Source organism: Andrographis paniculata, unplaced genomic scaffold, assembly GCF_009805555.1.
Source record: "Andrographis paniculata isolate CXL003 unplaced genomic scaffold, ASM980555v1 Contig5END, whole genome shotgun sequence".
In the NCBI taxonomy this organism is placed as follows: domain Eukaryota; kingdom Viridiplantae; phylum Streptophyta; class Magnoliopsida; order Lamiales; family Acanthaceae; genus Andrographis; species Andrographis paniculata.
Genome location: NW_026137595.1, coordinates 275721 through 285425, shown reverse-complemented (window position 1 = coordinate 285425; position 9705 = coordinate 275721). Strand labels below are relative to the sequence as shown.

Genomic DNA, 9705 nt, shown 5'->3' with positions numbered 1-9705 from the left:
CCGCCCTTCCGGTTGATCGTTTCTTTGTGGTGTCGTCGCTGTCTTGCTGTTTGTCTTCTTGATTTCGTCTCTGAATTTGTATTGAATAGACGGGAGGTCAGTTGAGTGAATAGTTTTCGATTATGAGGCCGGAAGGTAACGCCAGCGGGTCATCGTCGTCGGCTCCTGGATCGCCGAGTGTTAAACGAGGTAGAGATCCCGAAGACGAGGTTTATGTCGATAATCTTCACTCTCACAAGCGTTATCTCAGTGAGGTGCGACGCATTCTCAAAATTTTTGACTCGCATTTCGGTGTTTTGGATTTTCTGAAATTCAATTTTTGAATCAAGTGTTCTTAACTTGGAATAATTGATTGGCTTTGAGTTTATTTGTTTTTTTTAATTGCTTTCTCAATTGGAATTCCTGCAAAGTAATTAGTCAGTTTGGTCTGCGCCGGTGACTTTTCAATTGGGTGATACGAACACGATATCAACCATATGCTGGAGATAATACATGTAAATGTAGTAATTTTGCTTGAATGGGGGATTATAGATATGTTTGCCATTGTTACTAGAAATATTATTTTGGATCTCTTTGTTTGCTTGATTTTTCACATAATTAAAAATTGCAGATTATGGCTTCAAGTTTGAATGGACTCACAGTTGGAGATCACTTGTCTGAAAATTTTATGAATTCTCCTGTGGACTCTGAAAGCATCCCCTCTCTTAGGTTAGTACCAATTACATTTTTGTAAATATAGAACTAGTTGAATTATTTGCAGGCATTTGATTTGGAAATAGATATAGCAATTCTTACCAAAATGGTTTCATTTGAAAATGGAAACAATTCCTAAAGTTGAATGACCATTTTGATTACCCAAATTTTGTGCATCTGTTGAATTTGGTTTATGGTGACTGAGTCTGAGTGTGGTTGAAGGACATAGCCATGAAGTCTATAACTCAAACAACCTTATATATACAACCTTATGGAAATAAATCTTTTATTGTCGCCTAGTGTAACTTGCCTTGTAATGGGATTGAACTGAAAAGTACTTTTTAAGTGGTTTTCAACTTTTGTAGGATAATTTAAGGTGTCGTTGAGGAAATTAATGCAAAGGGTTGCAATGGTAGAATTGAAAGTAGATGCAACTGATTTAATTTGTTTTGAGATAAGGACCTTGTTGGAAAATTAATTTTCATCGAACCCTTTCTTACAGGGATGAGATATCCATGCCATATTCACCAATGTCAGAAGACTCAGATGAGGCGAAATATTACGACAGTTCTTCTACCTATCCGTGTTCTTCACAGCCCGAGAGTGCTCCCACGAGCCCTGTCTCTCCTTACAGATGCCCAAAGGCCATAAGTGGATCGACATCCGGACTTCCCACCACTGCACATCCTTCACATTGTGGTTTTTTTTCTTCTACATCATCACATTCACCACAGACTCGGCATCGTGGCTCTGATACTGAGGGTCGATTCCCATCTTCTCCAAGTGACATTTGCCATTCAGCTGACTTAAGAAGGGCAACACTGTTGAAATCTGTACAATTGAGGACACAACCAGTAGGTGCTTCACAATTCGAATTGCTACTCAATCCTGGATCCGAGTGTGCAAATAACGTAGAAGGTGAGGCACAGTCTTGTCCTTATATGAAACTTGGTGTCAATGAGAAATCCTATCAGATCGATGAATGCACAGAGCGCGGGAATGATCAGAAGGCTCCCACGACGTTGGAAAGGAACTTGAAAGTGAATGATTCTGACGGCGAATGATGCTTTTGTTCGTGGGGATCCTTTGTTTCCTTGCATTTCAGGTGAATGTGAATAATTCTTGCTAACTATACTTGTCACACACTAGCTAGAAGGTTATGGTAATTCTTGCATTTTTTGGGGATTCCCTATTTCCCCTTGATGTCTAATCATGACATGTATTCGATTAGATAGGGATGGTTACGGCTTATTTTCCACAATATAACGTATTGTCCGACTATATTATGTGATGTTAATGTATTTTCTTACATTAGATTCTTGTAGTATTTGTCTATTATGGCAACATTTTGAATCTTTTATTTCCATTCTTTCATTCTATGGTTCCCCTTATGAATCTACATAGATATCCTATTGAAGGCTTGTTATATCATACAAGCAAGTTCAATAAAATCGACTTTTTCAATATAGTAAACCAAATACTATATTTTTGGATTTCTCTTGAGGTAAAATTATGCCTGTTGCATTTCATTTTTGGGCCTGTTGGCTGGGCTGGGCTTTTTTGTTGAATCATTTTTCATTCTTTTGTTTTGAGCCCGATTAGGAAGCCCATTTAATTTTCCTATATATAAGCCCAATTGTTATAAAATTTTATGAGCTGAGTGAAGTTTGAATACCACGAGGATCTGTATACGTGGCAATCTGTGATTGGTTTGATAGAGTGGAGACGCTTCCTGATTGGTTAGATCTTCCAAAGCGACGTTGCGATTTGCGAAAGTCGGGTTTCTGATGACTTTTCTCTCCAAGAGCATCTGAGAAATTCGGGAAGTCTGCTGCGTTCCCCTGCTCGCACAAATCTGACTCTGCCACTCCTATTGTTCGCGCATTCTCATATGCGCCTGAAGATCTGATTTAAACCCTAGCATCTTGGTTCGCTGTGTTGCAGGTTTGATCTCTCTTCTTCAGTGTGATGGCGAGGCGAAGAACAGCATTTTTACTGTTTTTGTGCTTTGCATCATGCCATCTTGTTTCAATTTCGGCGTAAGTATTTGGATTAGTAATTTTATTTCGATGGTATCTAGTGTTAACATAATTGTTCGGCACTATTGATTCCAAGTTTTTTTGGTTTTTTTAGGAAGAGCTATTATGACATCCTTCAAGTGCCCAAAGGCGCTTCCGATGAACAAATAAAGCGTGCTTATAGAAAGCTTGCATTGAAGTATCATCCTGATAAAAATACAGGAAATGAAGAGGCGAACAAGAAATTCGCAGAAATCAACAATGGTATAAGATTTTTATTTTTCAGTTGTATTCATCCTAACTAATTGGCTGTGATGTACAATAATAGAAGTTACATAAATTTATTTGGACGATTGATGACTGGCTGGAATGGTTTATGCGTGTAGCTTACGAAGTTCTGTCGGATAGTGAAAAGAGAAGTATATATGACAAATATGGTGAGGATGGTCTTAAGCAGCATGCAGCTAGTGGAGGTAGAGGAGGAGGGGGTATGAACATTCAAGACATTTTTAGCTCGTAAGTTCCTCGAGTTTATGTTAATTTTACACTTGGTGATATTTGATTATGTTTATATATTCCCTGGCTCATGTGGACGTTATTGTTGATTATTATTTTCTTACCATATCAATTGAATTTTGGATGTTGGATGCTGTATCTTTTGTGAATCTTGTGGTGCTTATATTGAGATTAATAGACCACGCTGATTTTTAATTGAACTAAAAAATGTTCCATGAAACCAAACATTTTGGATGCTGTATCTCATGTTATGCTGTTTTTGCCTCCTAAATTAATTTTTAGTGTTTTGGATTAATATTTCTTTTCAAATATAATATGGAGCTTAAGAATATGAGGTGTATAGTTTGTTGTATTAACTGATTTTACTGTGTTTGTTGTTTATTAGGAAATATATAATTTAATCCAGCTTTTTAGCATATTTTGTTGATTGTAAATAGTAATGACACAATTTCTTACTCTCCCTTGCTGACAAAGTGATATTATTCCAGTTTCTTTGGAGGAGGTTCCATGGAAGAAGAGGAAGAGAAGGTTGTGAAAGGTGATGATGTGATTGTTGACTTGGATGCTACATTGGAAGATCTGTATATGGGTGGGACGCTCAAGGTACTATATATTGCTGATATAGACTCAAAAAAGGAGTTTTATACAGATTGAAATATTATTGTTACAACTATGACTTTTGCTCTTAATCTACTTATCTTGTGCACCAAACATTGTACCAACTAGAATGAAGCAAGTTCTGTTCCAGTAACATGTTGGAGTTTGATCTTCACCCTCCATAGAATTTACATAGTTTGTGTGTTTGTGGAAATTTCCAGGTTTGGAGGGAAAAGAATGTTATAAAACCAGCTCCGGGAAAGAGGCGCTGCAACTGTAGAAATGAGGTCTATCACAGGCAAATTGGCCCAGGGATGTTTCAGCAGATGACAGAGCAGGTTTTTGTTTCTAATGAGAAACTGCTCTATGTTTTTCTTGTTGGAGATGGCAACAGTTCATCTTGCTTTGTTCCGATCTATGGCAGCTATCTAAACTGCTGTCATATTGTGTTTCCAGGTCTGTGAACAGTGTCCAAATGTGAAGTATGTAAGAGAGGGGGATTTCATCACTGTGGATATTGAGAAAGGAATGCAAGATGGACAAGTAAGCTTTCTTGTTCTTTTTGTGTTTGTTTTGGGGTCCTTGTGCCAGTGGAATAGTTTCAGTTCCTCGGCAATTCTGATCTTATTCTGCCCATTATTCAACCTTTGTATACTTGCTATTTTACACCTCTGTTTTCATTTGATGAGCATTATCTTTATTATCCTGCACTTCATATGCGCTAACTGTGAAGTTTACTGTATGATAAATGCTGTTTATTAATCATTATTGTTCATTCAGAATACTTCTCTACTATCGTGTATGAAAAAAATTCTCTGGGGAATGATTTTTCGAGAACTGTAGGGGTGATAACTTTCTTCTTTGTTTCTCTTATGCACTTCTGACTAATTAAAACACAAATTTCCTTGTACAGGAAGTGGTATTCTATGAAGAAGGAGAGCCAATTATTGATGGTGAACCTGGAGATCTTAAGGTTTGATTTCTTGTGTTTTAATATGCGGCAGTAGGTAGATTACTAGTTAGGTTATTCAGTTCTGACAATTCTTCATTTATCCTCACCGTTTGTTGTTCATGTGTCTGTAGTTCCGTATACGAACTGCCCCTCATGATCTCTTCAGAAGAGAAGGCAATGATCTACACACAACTGTTACAATTACCCTGGTAATGGAGTTTGACAAACTCCTCTATCTTTGACATCAAATTTATTGTCCCTTGTTAACCAAGCAATAATCTTTGGGCACTTTGGAAACCATAACCAAATTCAAACTTAATACTGAATAACTGATTAAACAAGATTTAATTGCTAATAATGGTTTGCATTTTGGCAATCTTGCATCAAACTATACTGATATTGAGCCTTTCTTTATTCAGGTCCAAGCACTTGTTGGTTTTGAGAAGACTATTAAGCACCTCGACGAGCATTTGGTGGACATTAGCCACAATGTAAGCAGCAGATTTCTCCCTTCTCTCCTTCACATTAACTGATGAAAGAAAGGAGATTAGGTACTCAGAGATAATAATGGTATTGGATCATATTGCTTTCTTGTCTCAGGGTATCACCAACCCGAAGGAAGTTAGGAAGTTCAAAGGCGAAGGCATGCCGTTGCATTTCAGTAACAAGAAGGGCGATCTATACGTTAAGTTTGAAGTTCTGTTTCCAGTGTCATTGACAGATGACCAAAAGGCAAAGATCAAAGAAGTTCTAGCATAGGCAGCAGAAGAAATACACGAGCAACGAAAGGTCTGTTCAATTTACTAGTAAACGGAGTAAGAGCTTCTTCTAATATTCTCCATTGATTGATTACAATTTTGTAGAGTATATATATGCAAAAGAGCAGCGACATGAGCTTTTTTATTCAGATATTTTCTAATCATTCTCACTGTAAGATTTGGTAATTTCCTGCTGACTCGTTGGTCTCCATATTTTATGAATTGTGCTTTAATTACTTCAATTCTCATCTGTCCATTGCATCAACTGTGTTCTGATGGCTATAATGAACAATTATGGGTGTGTTTGGATGTGTAACATGTCAAATAAAAACACATACATTGATCGGATTGTTCAAAGTGCTAATTGGAGTTAATCAATACCGTGCTAATTATAACTTCGAGCAGTTGTTCTCTGGATAAATTTTCGGTTGAACTTGATAGTCCGTAGCCGCTAACTGAAAGTGCCCTCTGGGTAAATGTGAACCATATATGACATGTGACCTGAGGCGTCTACACCCCTGCTGGTGGGACATCCTTACCGGAGGGACGTGTATTACATTTGTTTTGATTTATATTAATATGAACTATGTATTGCTTGTTATAGTTGTTATGTATGTCTTGTATATGGACTAAAAAGAAAGGCAGAAATAAATATGAACAAAATGTTCAAAATTATATAATATAAATACAGTAATTGGCCCAACAAATTGGCTGGAACGCTCTTCATTAAACATGTCGTACGAAAAAGGTTGGGTTGAAAGCTGGGCAGGCTCAGGTTCATACATTAATAGGCTTTTTTAATAGTCAAATAAATAATCAGTCCTAATCTATATATTTTGCCTTTATATACTGCGTGCATACACGGTTCTATTTAAATTATTGCATGTCTTACTTCAATGCCAATCTTTTGTTTGTTTGTTTTATTTTAATTTATTTTACTTTTTGCCATTAGAGGCAACAAACGTGCTGCCATTGGCAAATCTTTTTGTTCTGTTGACAGGGATTTTCGGAGTCAGAAGTCAGGCGATGCAAGGAATTGAAAATGATGTGTGGAAGGATTCTGGAAGATCATACACATAAAACTTCTGAATCATCGATTAAATAAGATACTAATAATTTGTCTGCGGCTGTGGCGGTTAGGTTAGATTAGGTTATAGAATTAAGGAAGGAAGAGGAGGACTCAAATTTTCAAACATTTTGGGTCGCCTCAACGTCCTCTGCCCTGCTGCGTATAGCTTTGGATTTCTTGTGTTGTATTATTATCTATACGCACATGGCAGATAATATTGTATGATCGATCCGGTCGTCTTCTCATTCCTGTTGTTATTATCATACTTAATTTATCACGGCAATGGATGCTTTGTGTTTTAAGGCAGCGCTGGCGCCAAACATCGCCAGGGAGTTCAGACTCGCCGGGAAGGCGTCGCCGCAGCTGCACCTGCACCTGCACCGGAGGAATTTGCGATTCCGGCGGCCGGTGAGAGCGTTGTGGCGGAGAGGCGGCGGAAACAGGAAGGAATCATTACCGGTATTGGTGGAGGAAAAGGAAGCCGCCATTGGAGACACAGACGATTACGAGAAAGGTCGGCAACGCGGTAATTGGGTGTACAAAGTTCTGCACGTCAATTCTCTCTGGAAGAGCACCAACAACGACGAAATGAAATCTAACCTCGAAGCAGAAGCAGATTCAGATAATCCAAACAGAAACGAAGAAGAAGAAGATGAAGAAGACGACGATTGCGAGGTGTGCGTAACTGACGTCGATGAATTCAACAGCAGCAGCAGCGAATCATTCTGTAAACTTCTTCGAAAGGTGCCATTGGCAGAAGCACGATTGTATGCTCGAATGTCGTATTTGGGAAAATTGGCTTATTCCATCCCCCAAATCAAGGTACGTACAATACTAATAATAATAATAATAATAATTTTTATGTTAACTTTGATTTGAATTTGAAAATGGTTGTTAAACGACAGCCTGGTAATCTGCTGAGATTTCACGGCCTACGTTTGGTGACCTCATCAATGGAGAAACAAAATGCATCCAACGTTGGATCAATCGAAGAAGAACAAACACATCACCCCAACGCCAATTCAGCTGCATCCGATGCATACAAAATCGCTGCTTCCTACCTGCAATCCCACGCTCCGACAATTCTCCGCTTCCGGACGCCGTCGCCGCAACAAAACGATCTCGATTCCATGACTGCAGTAGTCGCAGCGAACGAGCAAGTCAAGCAGGCTGTGGCGGACGATCTCAACTCGACTCACTCTTCGCCCTGCGAATGGTTTGTCTGCGATGACGATCAGACTGCAACGAGATTCTTTGTAATACAAGGATCTGATTCACTGGCTTCCTGGCAGGCCAATCTTCTCTTCGAGCCTGTCCAATTCGAGGGGATGGACGATGTTCTTGTCCACAGGGGCGTATACGAGGCTGCGAAAGGGATCTACGACCAAATGCTGCCTGAAATCAAAGCACACCTTGAATGCCACAGGAATCACGCTAGATTCTACTTCACGGGGCATTCGCTTGGCGGGAGCTTGTCGTTGCTTGTAAACCTCATGCTGTTGTTGAGGGAACAAGTGCCTCGTTCTTCGCTGCTTCCTGTAATAATCTTCGGCGCGCCATCGATCATGTGTGGAGGTGAGCGCCTGATGCGCAAGCTTGGCCTGCCTAGAAACCATGTCCGGTCGATCACATTGCATCGAGACATTGTTCCCCGAGCATTCTCCTGCAACTATCCTGACCACGTTGCTAAATTTCTCAAGGCTATAAACAGCAACTTCCGCAGCCTTCCATGTTTGAAGAAACAGGTACGTCTGTAATGTCCATCGATTTCACCTCCTCCAGCAACTGTAGTTTGGTTGAAAATCTTTTGCAGAAGCTGTTGTACACTCCAATGGGGGAGTTCTTGATTCTTCAGCCAGACCACAGATTTTCTCCGAGCCACCATCTTCTCCCACCGGGGAGCGGTTTGTATCTTCTAACCTGCGATGATGAATCGGATATAGCCAAAGCAGAGAAGCAGATCAAGGCTGCACAGAATGCATTTCTAAACTCTCCGCACCCTCTCGAGATACTGAGCGACAGATCAGCATACGGTTCAGGCGGGACAATCGTAAGGGACCATGACATGAACTCTTACTTGAAATCGATAAGGTACATAATACAACAAGAGCTCAATAGCACCAAAGCAAAGTCTGGTGGGAAGCTGTGGCACCACTTGAGATCAATGACAATGGCAGCATTGTTGGATCAGAAACCGTGAAGGGATGGCCGGTCGAGGGGCATTGAACTTCTTCGGCGTCGCTAAGATAGGTACAGAATCTTTGAAAGGGCTACATATGATGATTCTTGCATCACAATGCATCCATTTTATCCTGCAAGAGTGGTGATATTAGAAACATGTAGTTATCATCATTGGCCAAAATAGTAGACAATAGATAGGAAATGACACTAGTAGATGATTCTTTATTCGTGGGAATATAAATTACAATAGAAGCGGGGACGCTGTTTGCAATACCTGATTTGTTCCTGGGAAATTTGTACAGATAATGACACTCAAAAACTCAATGTAACTTAAATTTCCCTTGAAAATGAAGTATCATATTTATCTTCAAGTAGTCAGAACAAATAGTCATTTTCATATACTGTATTATTCATTAGAGCAAATTTGAGCAGTGTACGCAAAAACCACAATAATCTACGACGAAAAGGGTCTTTATTCCACGATGAAAGCTTCCAAAAAACACAAATGGATGCACAATGAAAATTTGTCCTCATGTTTTCCTTCTCTAATTCAGAAATAATGTCTTATTACATCATTTTCCCTCTAAATTGGAGATCTTTCTTGCATCATGCTCATTCGCGAGGAAACTTCATAGACTACAACACAATTTAGTTCTTGAAATGTCATACTATGAATCTTGAAAGCATCTTCGTAAAAACATATGCGCATCTGTGGACAATGCAAGGGTGAAAGTCTAAGATTGTGCATACCTTAATAAATGCTGGCGCTTCAAATTGATTTGAATTACTCCAATAAGAAAATTGTTTAACATGAGCCAAATGAAGTTGAACAGCATAGTATGTTACTTTCCCGGTAAACAAGTCGACTTCAAACATAAAAATGACAACTCAATTTGGCTATTTTATAGGTCTATCTAAAAA

General features: G+C 39.1%; 3 protein-coding genes across 3 annotated transcripts; all 3 read left to right on the top strand.

The window, feature by feature from the left end:
• LOC127258735 (uncharacterized) lies at nucleotides 1-2072 on the top strand. Its single transcript, XM_051285693.1, has 3 exons — nucleotides 1-254; nucleotides 611-708; nucleotides 1196-2072. The coding sequence occupies exons 1-3, from the start codon at nucleotides 123-125 to the stop codon at nucleotides 1755-1757; spliced, it is 792 nt and encodes a 263-aa protein (XP_051141650.1). The 5' UTR covers nucleotides 1-122; the 3' UTR covers nucleotides 1758-2072.
• Nucleotides 2073-2445: 373 nt separating this feature from the next.
• Nucleotides 2446-5698, top strand: LOC127258734 (dnaJ protein ERDJ3B). Its single transcript, XM_051285692.1, has 10 exons — nucleotides 2446-2732; nucleotides 2827-2975; nucleotides 3098-3227; nucleotides 3716-3830; nucleotides 4046-4162; nucleotides 4281-4367; nucleotides 4738-4797; nucleotides 4908-4985; nucleotides 5196-5267; nucleotides 5377-5698. The coding sequence occupies exons 1-10, from the start codon at nucleotides 2662-2664 to the stop codon at nucleotides 5533-5535; spliced, it is 1038 nt and encodes a 345-aa protein (XP_051141649.1). The 5' UTR covers nucleotides 2446-2661; the 3' UTR covers nucleotides 5536-5698.
• Nucleotides 5699-5881: 183 nt separating this feature from the next.
• Nucleotides 5882-9150, top strand: LOC127258733 (phospholipase A1 PLIP2, chloroplastic-like). The gene is made up of 3 exons (XM_051285691.1): nucleotides 5882-7425; nucleotides 7509-8348; nucleotides 8417-9150. The coding sequence occupies exons 1-3, from the start codon at nucleotides 6886-6888 to the stop codon at nucleotides 8801-8803; spliced, it is 1767 nt and encodes a 588-aa protein (XP_051141648.1). The 5' UTR covers nucleotides 5882-6885; the 3' UTR covers nucleotides 8804-9150.
• Nucleotides 9151-9705: the final 555 nt, after the last annotated feature.